General features: G+C 37.3%; 1 protein-coding gene across 1 annotated transcript; it reads right to left on the reverse strand.

The window, feature by feature from the left end:
• Positions 1–527: 527 nt before the first annotated feature.
• Positions 528–15621, reverse strand: LOC128015334 (centrosomal protein of 170 kDa-like). Its single transcript, XM_052599075.1, has 19 exons — positions 15533–15621; positions 13798–13953; positions 13469–13558; positions 13290–13371; positions 13044–13099; positions 12350–12503; positions 12129–12266; positions 11408–11869; positions 10499–10884; positions 10229–10357; positions 9463–9598; positions 7999–9378; positions 7660–7903; positions 7131–7236; positions 6610–6747; positions 6252–6340; positions 6040–6133; positions 5269–5320; positions 528–2676 (listed from the first exon to the last, which is right to left on the reverse strand). The coding sequence occupies exons 2-19, from the start codon at positions 13900–13902 to the stop codon at positions 2438–2440; spliced, it is 4080 nt and encodes a 1359-aa protein (XP_052455035.1). The 5' UTR covers positions 13903–13953; positions 15533–15621; the 3' UTR covers positions 528–2437.
• Positions 15622–16533: the final 912 nt, after the last annotated feature.

Here is a 16533-nt window from a genome sequence, read left to right on the forward strand (position 1 = left end):
ATTGTATTTTTTTTTTTTTTTTTTTTTTGAGAAAGTAAAAATGCACAAAGTTTCCTGTGAGGGTTAGGTTTAGGAGTATGGTGAAGGGCGATAGAATATACAGTTTGTACAGAATAAAAACCATTACGCCTATGGGATGTCCCCACTTTTCACAAAAACAAACATGTGTGTGTGTGTGTTTAAAGGGGAAAGATTAGGATAAAGCAGCTTTAAGTGCAAGCAGCTTTAAGTGCTTTAAGTGCTGTAATTTATCCCATTCCAATATGACAGTTTTAACTGTTTAATGATTTATGTACAGTATATAATCAGATTACTTTAAATCAATTAGTTAATTATATATACATATGCAATTATATATTGATACAAATTCCATTGCTCTACTTGCAGTCAGTCAGCCTCTTTTTTTTTTTTGATTGAAATTGTCCAATAACCATGAACAATATGCAGCCGATGGTCTTAACATGTCAGCCCCCATGTAAAATAATACTAATAATTTTATATAAATAATCTGGTTATGACATCAAGCGTTGAGGAATATGAAATTTCTTTATTAAACCACTATTTGTTTTGCATTCATGTGTAAACACCACTGGTATGAGGCAGATGGAAGCTAAAAGGAGAGAAAAATTACCATGCTACCTACCTAACCAGATGGCCAAAGACATTTGACATAAAACGAGCCGTTTTTCACTCTGTCAAAAGTGCCCAGCTCACAACACTCTTTTGAACAGGTTGATTCATTGGCATGTGCAAAATAACATCATCAGACAATGACCTTGATAATGGGCACTTTGTGACATCACAAGCTTGATTAACATCTGGGTGAATCCAGGCCCTCCTATTGGCTATCACATGGCAGAGACAACTTTTATATTCCAAATCTGTTATTATATATATATATATATATATATATATATATATATATATATATATATATATATATATATATATATTAAGAAGGCATTGGTGGAACATGGCAACTGTTAGAATAACTACAGGTAAGTAGTAACATTATAAATGTCTAAGTGCTAAATATCAAATTGAAGGACTGGTTCAAATAACAATGCTTGATTTTTACACTTCACATATGGGTTGTTTTCTAAGACTGCAAAAAAATTAAAATTGTATAAAATATAAACGTCAGTGTAATACACAGCTTCGCTTTGTCTTGACATATCAGCAGTCTCATAAATCACAAATTCACTGCAGCAAAACAACTGTGATATTGTCGTTTTAGATAATCATTTTCAGTTAGTCAACATCAGTGTCTAAAGATCTAATTACACAGCAGGCCTATTAAGTATTTGGCAGAAACTGGCTTTAAATAATTTCACTAAAATATGTCAAGTATTGTTTTTTGGTTCACTGCTGTGTAAACATGATCACACCTAATAATAATGCCAAAATAAAGCCATGAAATTGTTTGCATTATTTGTATTCAAATATACACTATTATGTTGAAAAGTTTGAGGTCAGTTAGATGTATTTATTTTTATTTATCTTCAATAAATTAACACTTTTATTTAGGTAGGATGAATTAAATTGATCAAAAGTGACAGTAAAGACTGTTACTTTCAATGTAGAACAGTTTTTACAAAAATATTAAGCAGCACAACTGCTTTCAACATGAATATAATAAGAAATGTTTCTTGAGAATCAAATCCATGAGTCACGTGATGTGCCATCAAAGGAATAAATTACATTTAAAAATATTTTACAACAGAAAACAGTTATTTTAAATGGAAATGTTATATAAGTTTTACTGTATTTTTGATTAAATAAATGCAGTCTTAGTGAGCATCCATCTTTCAAAAACATAAAAATAAAATCTTTCTGATCCCAAACTTTTGAATGGTGTAGAGTATATATATATTGTGATTTCCTCATTGCATATTTGTGACAGACAGCACAGGTCATTGTGTCACTTTGCTTCTCAAATAAATTTCTGATGCCTTAATGTGAGAAATACAAATCACATATTATGTTGCCATTCCTAATAAAAAATACCATTTAACTGGTCAGTTTGGCGCATGAAGAGATATAATTTTGAACCCTTTGTGTAAAGAGTTACACATGACAATGCACAGCATGAACTCAGTTGTTGGTAAATCATAGCTTAACACTTTCACATTGCACTTCCCATTGAACAGTCAGTATCTTTCTGGGCACATCTACAGTACTTCTGATGGACGAACACTCACAATAATTAATGCTTGTGTGCAGTAATTCTATACGGGAGGTTATATAGATATTTCAAAATATTTTCTTTAATTACTGAAAATACGTCCATGGATATATAGAATTTATGAAGCAAACTTTTAAATGCAATGCCATATAGGAAGTTTTACAACATACCTCACATTATTCACATAAAAGTCCCATTGACCTGGCCTTTGGAAACCAGTGCAGGATCTCAGTGTAAACTGTTCCGAGTAATTTAGATTTGTTTGGCAGTGTGCTGCTCTTTGCTCTTCCCCTGCAATCCATGATCTCGTTCTGCGACCTCTGAGTAGGCAGAGGGCAGTGTTGCTGTACTGGTGGATACGTCCACAGCCTGGTTGCCAGCTGGACCTTGTGAGCCTGGACTAACTCTGTTCTCAGCCATAAGTGGACTGGTCAGACCCAAACTGCTTAGAGCATCCAAAGTGCCATCAGGGTCCACCATTATATCAATCACTGGGGATTGAATGTTGAAGAAAAAGATATTTATTGAGTATCTTGTGCTGAAATATATAGTCATTTACAAAGACAATTCAGTCAAATAATAAATAGACAAACAAACAATCAACCCTTGGATCTAACGCTTCAGGATATAGCCTCATGATCATTGGTGTTAACTGAATTTAATAAATGGGGGTTTAGTTATGACCATTGCCTTTAATTATGAAATCTCAACTAAGAAAATGTTATAGAAAGAAGAACAGTATTTATATATACTCTATATACTCTCTATATGACTATGTGATTAAAGTCGTAATATTTCGAGAATAAAGTCGAAATATTACAAGAATAAAGTTTAAATGTTTTGAGAATAAAGTAAAAATATTACAAGAATAAAGTGGAAATGATACAGAAAAAAAGTCGTATGGCCCTATTTTAACGATCTAATCGCAAAGTGTAAAGTGCACAGTTGAGTTTGTGCCATGAAAGATTTGCTTTTTACACGGCGGAATATGGCTAGCGCAAAGATAGATCCGAGATGAAACGGAGCTACTCGTGTGCAAGCAGATAACACACTCTTTAAATAACAAAGAAAAAACTGGCGCCAGACTTCAGACCAGGTTTGAACTGGTCTATGGCACAGTCTATTTTCAGCTCCTCAAAATAGCATTGCGCCATCAATGCATCTGAAATCACCTCTTTTTTAGACCGGCACGTCAATGTGCCCACAAATAGGTGCAAATGCATTTGCTAATTAAACGACGTGGCACTGGATGGGAAAAGGCGAACGGCGCCGGACTGAAACTAGCAAACACACTTGCGCTGCGCCTTTTGTCGCATTGCGCCGGGTGTATTATAGGGCCCGAAATACTTCGAGAATGAAGTCGAAATGTTTCGAGAATAAAGTCGTAATACTACGAGAATAAAGTTTAAAAGTTTCGAGAATTTAAATAGTAGAAATTCAAGCTATATTATTTTGAGAATAGGCCTTTATTTCGCATGTAAATGTCCCAGATTGAGAGCACCGGGAGAAGTTACAGACCACCGGAATTGATTTGAATATATGTCCGAGCGGCTGCATCATCTTACTGGGATGAGGAAGAGTCCGTTTTAAAGCCTCGTGGAAATAGCTTAATATCAAGAATATGATATTTATTAACAGACTAAACAGGAACAACTTTTTATCCTAACATCAGCTCACATTATTATCAGGAATCATACCATGTGTCATTGTCGCAGGGACAGTATGCTTGGAAATAATATTTCATATCTTTCATTGCATTCGTTATTTGTAGTGCGCCAGCCAGCAGATAACAATAAGATTTGTGCTTTTAATGTCTCAGCTTTCAAAATCAGTTTTATACCGAAACACAAACAATGTGTCTAAAAATAGTGTTTTTCAAGCTCTTTAATGATCATATCGCTGTATTTATGTGAAACAATTTATTAAATTAAACAGTCTTCTTTGTGAAAATTCCATATATGTGAAAATATATTCTCATAATATTTTGACTTTAATCTCGTAATATTTTGACTTTATCCATAAAATATTTTGACTATATTTTCAGAATATTTCGACTTTATTCTTGTAGTATTGCCACTTTATTCTCGAAACATTTCAATTTTATTCTCATAATATTTTGAATTTATTCTCGTAGTATTACGACTTTATTCTCGAAACATTTAGACTTTATTCTCGTAATATTTCAAATTTATTCATGTAGTAGGCCTATTACGACTTTATTCTCGAAACATTTTGACTTAATTCTCGTATTATTTAGACTTTATCCTTGAAATATTTCGACTTTATTTTCAGAATATTTCGACTTTATTCTCGTAGTATTACGACTTTATTCTCGAAACATTTAGACTTTATTCTCGTAATATTTTGAATTTATTCTTGTAGTAGGCTGATAACGACTTTATTCTCGAAACATTTTGACTTTATTCTCTGAATTCTGGAAAAAACTTCATGACTTAAAATCTGAACAGATTTCATAACACTAGGCATCATACACCTGCTCACTTTGTAAATTGTTACAGAGAAAAACTGGGCATCATACACAAACATACACACAAAAAAAACTGAGGATCACACGCTTGCAGATTTTCGAGTAAACACTTTAAAAAAGGAAAAGGTTTAATATAGACTACCTATTTATATATATATATATATATATATATATATATATATATATATATATATATATATATATATATATAAAAGAAACAACAAAAACACTTTTTATTGGCACATCATATTAGTTTTTTTTTGTAGTAATTAGTACTTGATTGCAAATAAATGCACAGACATTATTTAAACTGAACAGAGATGACATAACTGAATTCAATGATGAACTGCCTTTAACTATCATTTTGCATTATTGACACACTGTTTTCCAAATTAATGTTGTTTAGTGCTTTGACGCAATGTATTTTGTTTAAAGCACTATATAAATAAAGGTGATTGATTGATTGATTGAGTACACAAAGTTACAGTATAATGACACTAAATACCAAAAACTCTTTTTTGTTGGGTCTCAGGAGGATGTTGCATGGCAGACATTAAAAGTATGAACAAGACAATAACACCTCAGTACTGCTTACCTAGCAGCTGTCGTTCCACTCTTTTCAGATTCTGGAGTATGGAAGAAATCTCCTGAGAGTGATCAGATAAAAAAGACTCAATAGAAAACCATCATATGCTGCCAGAACTTAGTTATAAGCAAATTAACTTTTAACAATGTCATGATTTTGGTCAAACTCATATAAATATCATTGCACTGTAAATTGAGAATGTTCAATTTTATTTTCTTTCAACGTCCGGTCTTCATGGTTCTTGTGCTCCTCCACTGCTTAACAGCTTATTCATTTCAGAAGTTCCAAGAGTTCAGTTCAGGCCAGCCTGCATTTACTGCATTAGATTTACTGGCAATTCACTGAGCAGAGGTGGTGCGCCTCAAACCTAATCTGAACTGTGACAAACCATGAGTCAAAAGCTCAGTCTAATTAAGCTGAGAGATCCTCAGCTGAAGCGGCTGTGATGTATGAACTATGAAATCTAACAAAAAATCAGGACAGCTTCACGGTCAATGGACGAATAATTAATCTCTTTCCAAATAATAAAAAAGAAACCTATGCAAGTCCTCTACTTTAAAAGTACATTTATTCACTTTAAAGATGCTTTTATCTAAAATGACTAACAAACAAGGAAAGTAATTGGCACTTCCCACTAATACAGCACACATATCCTATGAAATATTTTTCATTGATTTTTTTTTTTTTTTTTTTTGGTTATTATTTAAGAATACATAAATATATATCTTGAAATAAATAAATATTTTATTTTACCATTGTTGTGAAATTTTTTATTCTCACCTGATTAGAGGTCTTGAGGAGAGGCATCTCATTCTCTGCCTGCAGTTTGCTTTCAATCTCCTCCCACTTTCGATCCTTGTCTTTGAATAAAATCCTGCATGAACAGTAATAAATCAAATGTGTGGCCTTCCGAAAGACCTTCCAAAACTAAAACTATAAATGTTGTACACTTGTTTAAAAACATATCAAGTCAAGGTCAAAGAGCAATATACCTGATTTTGTTGGCTGTCTTTTCCATGGCCTGTTTGATTTTTGCTGAGAGCTGGGAGACTGATGCCAACAGCAAACTGTCCAGCACACACTGTGAATGCAGAATGAGCAGAGAGTGGCACCTTTGTTATGCTGTCACTATAAGAAATACGATACATTCCGAGAGCATGTTAAGATTACGCTTTTTGTTATGACAAAACAATTTTTTAAACAAAACAAATGAAATAAAATGAGCACAGCGCCCTCTTGTGGAACATAAGTAACAAAATAAATTGGAACTTCCAGTAACAGATACAGTCTAAACATGATATTAACGAGCAGGGTACAAGCTGTAAGATTTCTGAGATTCAGAAGATTTACCTCCTCTCTGTTCCAGGTCCTGCGGCGGATGGCGCGGGAATCCTGATTTCTGATAGCACCGTGATGTCTTAGTTCCACACCTATGTCACTGATCTCTGGGGCGCTGCCCAGAACATCCTCAAACACACGGTTCTCAACCTAAAAGAGGCAGCAAGATGATTGCTTATATCACTGGTTACACACTGCAATAATATTTTAGTTATTTTCTATATTAAAAAGGTCAAATAAACATCTAAAAATACAGTGTTTACGTACATACTACTGTCAAAGCATGTCCACATGCATGTCCTATTGTCTCAATATAACAGCACTGATTGAATTATGATCTCTTAAACCATCAACATGCCAGCACCCATTTAATTAACTACTGAATTAATTCTGTGAACAATGCACAGCATGCAAAACCAAAGACCTTCGCAGACTTGTCAATATGTATTGATACATATCTCTACAGGCACCAAAGAATTAAATGGTCCATATAAATATGGAAGGCTCTGGTAATGATGTTGTTGTATTCTCACTGAAGCTGCGGGAGCAGAGGAAGGACTAACGGAGTCAATCTCTCCGGCAACGTCATGGATCTCACGTGCCAACATGGCCAGATCCTTAGCCAGGTCTTGACTGATTCTGTAACAATCAAACAAATACAAAAAATGTATGATCTAATAAATTTAGTACATCTGTAATGAACTTGATCAATTAATTGTATAAGTAGATTTTGCTTGTAATACAAGTTAGCTGATAAGACTTTTTAAGACATAAGCAGTGATGGGCAGTAGCAGCATTAAAGATGAAAATGCTATACTGGTAGTTGGATAGGAAAGAGGAGAACAGGATATAAATTGCAATATATATTTTTACACTCTTTTGTTTTTTTTATAAACAGATATTTTTAAATATATTACAGAATATGAAGTTGCTTCAATGTTGTAGGCAATAGAAGCTAGTTCTAAAGGCAAGCTTCCTCTTAGCTTATCAAATTTTTGAAGTTTGTAGCTTAGCTTGCTATATTTTTGAGTAGCTTGCCTGACACTGGCGGTTAGCTATTACCTGGCGATCTCCTCACTGTGGGCAGTCCAGTCTCTCATGTAATCATCCTGTTCTCTGCTAGACTGATGTCGCAACATGGAGATGCCTCCAGGGCTGGGTGTTGCAGGGGCTGAACCTCCAAGCTGGGTCACCCTTGGAGCCAATGGACGCGGGCGACTGTGTTGAGTGGGGTGACGGTTAGAGCCATACTCATCCTCTGAGGTAGAAGCGTATTCAATAGGTACCCGGCGCCACCTTCCACCAGCTATACGGAAGACGTATAACAGGAAAAAGATTGTTTTAATTGAAACATTTTCTGCCAATTATACTTTCTAATACATTTTTACCCAAAGGTCTGACCTGCAGGTGTACTTTGAACATATGGAGTACCAGGACACTTATCGGGCAGTTTGGAAGCGCTGTTAGCTCTTGCTCTGGGGACTGCTACAGAGGAAGAGGCCGCTGAAGAGCGGAGACCAAGCCGCAGTGCACTCTCCGGGGCAGGGCGAGAGACAAAGCCCCTGATCTTGCCTGATGTAGCTTCTGAGTCACTGCGAGCAGAAGGAGAGCCAACACGTGGCCTCCGTGGCTGAGCAAGCGCTTCAATCCTAGAGAGAGTCCTGCGCCCAACTGAAGGCCTCGAAGCAGAACTGGCGGTAGAGGCCTCTGAAGCAACAGACATGCGATCGACATCAGCCAGGTCAGTGTCAGAGGCTTCGCCCAGTCGTGCACGGCGAAGAAGGGAAGCCCGTGTGGGTCTGGGCCGTGGAGGGGTGGTTGGTTTAGAGCTGGCCGGTGCAGGAGCTATAGTTGATTTTCCTCCTCTGGTTTTGCCACTTGTTGGCTCTGCCTTAGAACTGGTATTTTGACCCCGGCCCTGAGGTCGTTTTACTAAAGCGTCCTGGGTAAGAGAAGAGCTCAAGTCATCATCTGTCAGGTCGAGAGACGTCCAAGCCCTGGAGCCAGCTGAGCCAGAGGGCTGAGCTTTGGCTTTTCTTTCGTTGGCACTGGTGTTTTTATTGGTTGTTTCACGGCCTGCACCTCCGGCTGATCGTTTCCTTTGGACTGTCTTACGCCCTCCTTGTCCTCCAGCTTGGCTGACTGTGCTTGTCGTATCAATGTCAGATTCAGGTGAGACAGACCCCTCCATAGAGTAGCTCGGTGGATCTGCAAGGTCTGATAAAGTGGTTTCCAAAAAAGCAGCCACAGCCTCTGAGTCTTTTAGCATGGTGGCAGCATCAATGCCCTCATTGATGACTCCCATTTCCCTGGGCTGGTGGGCAGTGGGACCATCGATGCAAGGTATGAGCTCTAGAGGAACATTAGCAGTCGGCCGTTCCACAGTAAAGCTCTCTTGCCTTAGTAGAGGCTTCCCTGTCTTCTCTCGGTCCTCATCTCCTTTCTTTCGTCTCCCATCATCTTGTTTCTTCTCGATATGTTTAGCTTGAACTCCTTGTTTACCAACTTTACTCTGGATTCTGGGCGGAGTTGGCTTGTTCGCTTTGGACCGATCTACGTCTGTGCTAGCTGTGGCCATTCCTGAAACTCTTTGCCCAGTTTTAGAGATTCTGTTGTTCTGATCTACTTTCTCCTGAAGTTCTAGATCCTGTTTCTCTGATGAAGGGACTTTTTGACTGGATTGGCTCCGTGTCCCCTCAGGAGCCAGTGGATCCATAGCAGAGTCTTCAGAGGGGAGCTGCGGGAGGGTCCTTCTTTTATGTTCAGATGCACTGATATCAGCTGTTGAAACATAAGAAAATCATCAAAATCAAACTGTAACATAAAACCAAAGGTGTCTTCTGAGATATTTAACAGCCTTTGAACCTTTTTCTTCTTTGGAAAGCATGGTGGGTTCAGCCCCGGATCCCTCAGGATCCATCCGAATATGACTTGCAGCCAAACTTGCCCACTGTGAGACCCACCTTGGACCGCCGACTACAACCAAATCATCTGGTAGCACCTTCAAATAAGAATGGACAGTAAATTTTATTCTTTCTTTCTTTTTTTTCTTTTTTTTTATCTGAGAAACAAATAATAGATACCACTTAAAAAGCTTTGTGTTTCCAAGAAGTCTACATAGTCTGCATCCGAAAATGCTGCCGTATCAGGAATGACTTTGCAGGCAGCGTTTTTGCAATACAGCACCTCATGAAATTTAGACAGGCTTCTGAGGCAGAGCAATGATTTAATGATCTACAGCAAAACATAGAGAGCTTTGGTGATAACTAAGTGGATATTTCATTACTTTCATATATTTCGTATATTTCATTTATTCAGACACCATCTTTATTTTTTTGGCTTAACTGTCACAGAATGGAATGCACAGGATTGTGGGATATCAAAGGCAGCAAAGGATACTGTACAAGCTGCCTTCAAAAATCGGTCAGATGAAGGCATCTCAGGAGACAGGAACTGAAGCTAACATTGAATTCGGACGTGCCTTGATGCCTTTCTTCCTCCGAAGGCAGCATTTTTCAGTTTTCAGATGCAGCCATAGTGTCTTTTGAAACTGATATTGATGGTCTTTACAGATTACCTTCAAGGAATTTATAGTATCTCTAGAAAAGTATGCCAATTATTTTTAATTCACCTCTGAACCAACATAGCCAGCTTGTCTGGTTTCCATGGCTCCAGATCTTGGACAGATGGTTCCACTATCTCTCTGGTGCTTTGGAAAACGCAGTTTAGTCAGGGCTTGGTTATCCTCCACCCCAAAAACCTAAAACAGAACACATTCAGCATCATCACTGCATATCAGAAACTGACCAGTCATTGCCATTTCAAAAGGGCTCAAAGTCTATCAATTTTGACATCTTCAACCACATGAGAAAGCATAGTTTCTACGCTTCTGCAAGTCTACCTTATCAATCATACGCCTGGCCTCTTCCTCCTCAGCATTGCCATTTTCCAGCTCAATTGTGTATGTCCCTCTGTCACTTTGGTCATCTATATGTCCCCTGTTTGGAGTCTCTTGAGACCCAGTGCTTTGTTCTCTGGGCACGTTGGCTTTCTGCGGCGAAGACTGGTGAGCTCTTTTGCTAACTTCACCCCCTACTGGTGCCATCTTTTTAGCTGCATATGATGGTTTGTGCTGGAAGAGGTCTTCCCTCCCACAGAAAGGCCCTTCTGTCCTCTGCACACCCTGCCTTCCTCTGTAATGCTCCTGAAGCAATAACCTCCTGCCACTGAGCTGCTCTCCCAGTGCATTCTCTGAGTCACTCTGTGTGCCATCCTCATGTTTACTGCCTGGAAAAGTGGGAGAGAAAGATTAAGTAACATATTTGAAAGCACATGACCAATCACCAGTGAATGCTGCCAATGGTGTCCAGTGGGCATTTCATCCTTAATAGGTCAAAGATAATACGCTAATTTTTTTGTCAGCATCTATTAATTTATTCAAAATGCTCAAAAATGCAATTCTTTCATACAATAAATGATTCCTAATTTCTGAACAAAAATTATTTTAGCTTCTTAAAGGGTGTCATTTAGTAAAGACATTTCAAAGTGATACAACTTTCCTGATATTGATAAAGAATGGCTAATAAAAAAAATAAAAAATGGTACAGAGGGCACTTGCAGACCTTCGTGGCTCTGTGTTTAATCACACAGTCTCTTAAAATATCAGATAATTTGACTTTTTTAAATTACAAGGTAAGTCTATTTCCAGTATTTTTTTTTAAATCTAGATACTTTTATTATTCTTTTCTGACCCTTATACACAACATTATACAAAAAGAACCAACTGTAACTCCTTACTCCTTCAACTTACCTCTAAGGCTTCTTAGCTGAACAGGCACATCACTCTTTACGCTCTCTCCATCATCCTCAGCAACAGATTCAGAATGAGCTAGCGGCAGCTCATTCTGTGCCAGCCAGTCTGCCACCTTTACCTCCGCTGCCACCATGGCAGCCTGCAAGGCACTCAGCTCCTCCCCTGCCCCTCTTTTCAGCTGCTGTTGATGGTCTTGAGGGCCCTTTGAAGTTCGCTCTTTGCCCTTCCCTGAAGCCACTGTGTCAAATTCTATAGTGAAGGAGGCATGTCCATGTACTCCGTCATCCAGAGCAGGGATGGTGGAAGCTGACGCAACTGCCTCTGAACTAGTAGGAAGGCTTTCTCCTGTGTCTCCGCCTACTGGAGGAGTCTCCTTACAGGGGATCTCAAAGTAGCTTGGTTCCTGGGACCCCCAATTCTGTGGTACTACCTGTGTCTTTGTTGCAGTGTCTTTACGGCCTGCGTGGATGCGTAACGTAAGCAATGAAATCACACCAAATGAACTTGACAGCAATGTACACTCTACAGAAAAAAGGAACAAAAGCTTTCAGTAGGGCAGTATCTTTTCAAAAGGAGCATCTTTGTTCCTTATTTACCCCCGAAAGGTGCATATGAGTAGCTCAAGTGTGCATAATATCTTAATAGTGCATATTAGCAGCTTTTAAAAGGGTACCTTCCCACTGACAGCCTTTGAACCTTTTTTGAGGGTTTATCTTACCTGCATCACATCTGGGATGTTTTTGCTCAGAGGCCTTTGCATCCTGCTTCCCAGAATTCTCATCATCCGCGTCCCCGTCACCCCACCAAAATGGCTGTCCATAAAGAGGAGTTCCTCTGTGGAACACACCTATGTCCCCTGTTGAAAGTTTGAGATACTTTGAGTTTGGTAAGCTACATGTAACTCTTTGTAAACACATATACAACCCATCTTCTACTCACCTGATACTTTCTCTTCTGGTTTTGGTGGTGGTTCTGAAGGTCTGGCCTCAGTATCTTTTCCTCCCTCTGCCCCTTTGCCCTCTGGGCTTTTGCTGGTTTCCCCTGATGGTGAAGGCTTCTTGGTTAGCTGAAGCTGACTGGTGAACTTTTCATGCTGTGCATTAAAGTAAAAGTAAGAAAGTCAAGACAGAACACTACATACTGTCCTATAGGCCTGACTCATATGAATTGCATATTGACAAAGATTATATCAAGCCTTAAATCGGTGAAATATTTTAGAAATGAATCTTGTATGCTCACCAAGGCTGCATTTATTTGATAAAAAAAAAACTGTAAAAATAGTAATATTGTGAAATATTATTACAATTTAAAATAACTATTTTGTATTTTAATTTAAAATGCATTTTATTCCTTTGATGGCAAAAGCTAAATTTGATGCTCAAGAAACATATCAGAGTTAAAAATTGTTGTGCTGCTAAAGATTTTTTTGGAAACTGATACTTTGTTTGTGTATTAATTGATAAATAGATAATTTAAAGAACAGCTTTTATTCAAAGTAAATATTTTTGAACATTATAAATGTCCTAATGTCACTTTAGTTCAGTTTAATCCATCATTACAGAATAAATCTACTACTTTCTTAAACTTAAACCCCAAACTTTTAAATGCTGGTGTATTACTGCATTTTTATTACCTTCAGTGCTTCCTCTGGAACATGTAACTCTCCACGCACCACGGTAAATAGATTGGTATGTAAGATGGGTTAAGTAGAAAACAATAAAGAAATACAAATCCATGCATAGAATTGGTCCAATCATAATTACATAGCACATACTTTGGTCTTTACATTTTTAAACATAGTCAATATGCTATATTGTGGTTGTAGAAACCAGCTAAAGTGCAACCAATCAAACTGTGATTTAAATTGCACCTGAAAGGATATCATAGCCAAACCGTAGCTTGTCGCCCATTTTCAAAGTAACATACTGCTGTTCCTGAATACGAACATCGTTAACAAATGTCTACAGAAGAAGAAATGAGGTCAGTTGTCACCACATTAATTCCAGCATTCCAACGAAGACAAAATTAATATATATTATGAACGGACACTTTTCTCACCCCATTCAGGCTGCCCAGGTCTTTAACTTTATGTTCATCTGTAGCTACTTCATAATTGAGGACAGCATGCTGCTTGTCTACACTACGAGACTGGAATTTAAAGAAAAGGTAAAGGATTATGAGAATAAATCATTTGCTGTGTAATAGAATAGTGGATGCTGGGTTCTAGGTGAAGGTGGGAATTAACTTTGAATTCCCAGCATATTTTTACAAATGCACTTTACACAAATACAGTACAAAGCGGTGAATCCAGGGAGAGCTGACTCTAGCCTTGAAGGGACAATGAAATGATTCTCCTGTTTGTGTATGAGTGACAGCGATCATGTTACCTGCAGCATAAGCTCACAGTCGTCCCGTCCCACGAAGATCATTTCCCGGGGAAGGCGGTGCCTTGTTCCCCCTCCACTCACCAAGAACCAGGATGTCAAACTCATCTTGACTTAACCAGGCCTCCTCTTTTCCTCCTGAACTCTCTCTACATCATTCTGTTGAGAGGTCATAGAGAAACTGTTGACAACATTAAATGAATCAAGATGAATTAGAGAAGCTCAGCTTTACTTGTAATAGGTGAATACAGAGGAATTTATGTAGCCTAATTTTTCTGCTGTATAACTACAACAAAATTGTCAGTAAACATATTGATAGATCCCAGTCTTAACTATATGATAATAATGGGGCCATACAGCTTGGCATGTTCAATGCTTTTTATAAATCTGCGTTATTTAAAGAGTAGTGCATGAGGCTAAATTCACCCTGTTGAAGTGAATTCCTCCATTCCTAAAAAAATTTGATAATTTATTGCGCAGCACCAGACAAGCAGCTGACTCCTCTAACAACCTAAACAATGCACCTCTTTCCCTTATACAATAATTTTTTTTAATGCTTTCTATATTTTGAGCAATTATGTGTCTTTTTGAAAACTAAAATTAGTGGTGCTTGTTTACCTCGACCTATAACACTGTGCTTAAATAACAAAACCTCGAGAATCATTTTCCCAAACAATATTACAGCAATCACATTGCGTATTGTTTATCTAGAATCAAAATGCATTATCCGTGATGTTACCTGTTTCAGAAAGGAGGTTAAGTGAAAAACTCTTGAGTATGTTAACCCTGAAATAAGGGAAACTGGGTTTTGCATTTCAGAAAGGAAGGTTGGTCAAACCCGACAAAGCAGGGTAAGTCAAGCCCGTTTCTGAAAGAGAGCTAACTTATTCAATTCAGCACGCTGACTAACCCTGTGACACTGCATAGTGAAAAGTGATATGACCCAATTTGTCTGTAACAATCCACAAGAGACAAATAAGGGAGCATGTCAAGATGATGCATCAGAAAAATTAGACCAATTAACAGTACATTTTCATGTCAGTGCTGTAATGCTAGAATTTCCACCATACTCATTGTTGTAATGCGAATAATGTCTAATTTCTAGAATGCATAAATAAATACATGCATAGGCTACATAAATAAGCTACAGGTTCATACGTCTAATTTTCTTTTATATGAATGTAGCGTGTTTTTTTTTTTTTCTTTTCTTTTAAGCGGAAATATTTAGGCTAGAACCTTATATGCATATGTGAATCATCATCATTGTCATCCAAAGAAGCAGCGCATCATTTGCGTGTGAGAGTATCGTCAGTCTCCGCCTCTGCCTTCAAGTATTGGCCTTGTTCTGCACCGGTAATGATAGATCTGATGTATATTCTAAGAGAGTCGCTCACTATATTGCCTACACCCAGCGCATATTTTAATACTTGCTTCTTATACGGAACGGATGGTGCGCATTTACACTATACCTTATATATAACGCTCACGAGGTGAAGCCTATATATAGACGCATGTATAGGCCTAAATATTTTTAAACAAGCGTGTACATGTTTCATCATGTATAAGACGCCGTTAGAGACCTAACGTTACCGTCCGTAATAGGCCGGATCGGTCGCCTCTAGAGCTCATGAAAGCCAATTACCCATTTCCATCATGCAAAATATTTGCTTTTAAAAATTACAACTGTACGTGTCCATTAAAATTGTGATTAGTGTATAAAACACGGTGCATCACTTACGTAAATCCCAATGTATTTATTCCATAAATGATATCCGTCTGCTCTTGCGCGCGGAGTAGCGCTGCTCTGCCCATCCCAGTCTGAGGTGCAGCTGCGCGTCTTGACGCACGATGGCGCTGCGGTGTCAAGAAAGAACAAGACCACAAGTGCGTCTAGTGGTCAGCAATACACGATTTTCATTTTATATGTGTGCTTACTTTGGTTTATGCGTTTGTCAGTTTTCAAACATAATAAATAAATGTAAAATTATGGACGGAAGTAGTAAAAGCATTTTTCTTTCCCACAATTTTTTCAATATCTATTAACAAGACCTAGAGACTTGAATAGCATCAACAAGCAAAAAAATAAATAAATAATAATAATAATAATAAAAAAAAAAAAAAAAAAAAAAAAAAATTGTTCTGTTAAAAAAATACAATACATTTATACACAAGCCGAACAAAAAGTAGATTATTCCAAAACGTATTAACCTAAATAATAGTGAGGCACTGTAAAAGATTTGTAAAACAACTCAACACAGCAACACGTAATCCGACAAAAAATTAAAAATGATTGGTATAAGTTTATTTGGTTTTGCTCTTTAAATATTTATTAATAGTTAATTCCGATTCCCATCAAATTAATAAATTCGCCATTGATGAATTAGAGAGAACAAATTAATAAAATTAATAAAAACTAACACTAGATGGCGAAATTACTCGACACTTGGGATGATTTCCCCAAGTGTCAATAATAAACCTTATATTCTTCCTATCGAACACGTTTTTTCACCATCAGTATTTATTTCTTCGACACTGGATGAATAATTTGGTTTGTATTTTTAATTTATTTTTTAATGAGTTTCGTATTTTGTGTTGACATTAATTTATTTACAACAAAACTTTGTACTAAGCTGAAGGGGTTTCCCCGTTTTTTGTTTTTTTTTTTTCATAAAAAGTAATTGCATCACTTAAATAAATAAATACAATGAAATAAAATAAAAAGTCACAAGAGAACGTGGT

Source organism: Carassius gibelio, chromosome A6 (genome assembly GCF_023724105.1).
Source record: "Carassius gibelio isolate Cgi1373 ecotype wild population from Czech Republic chromosome A6, carGib1.2-hapl.c, whole genome shotgun sequence".
NCBI lineage: Eukaryota > Metazoa > Chordata > Actinopteri > Cypriniformes > Cyprinidae > Carassius > Carassius gibelio.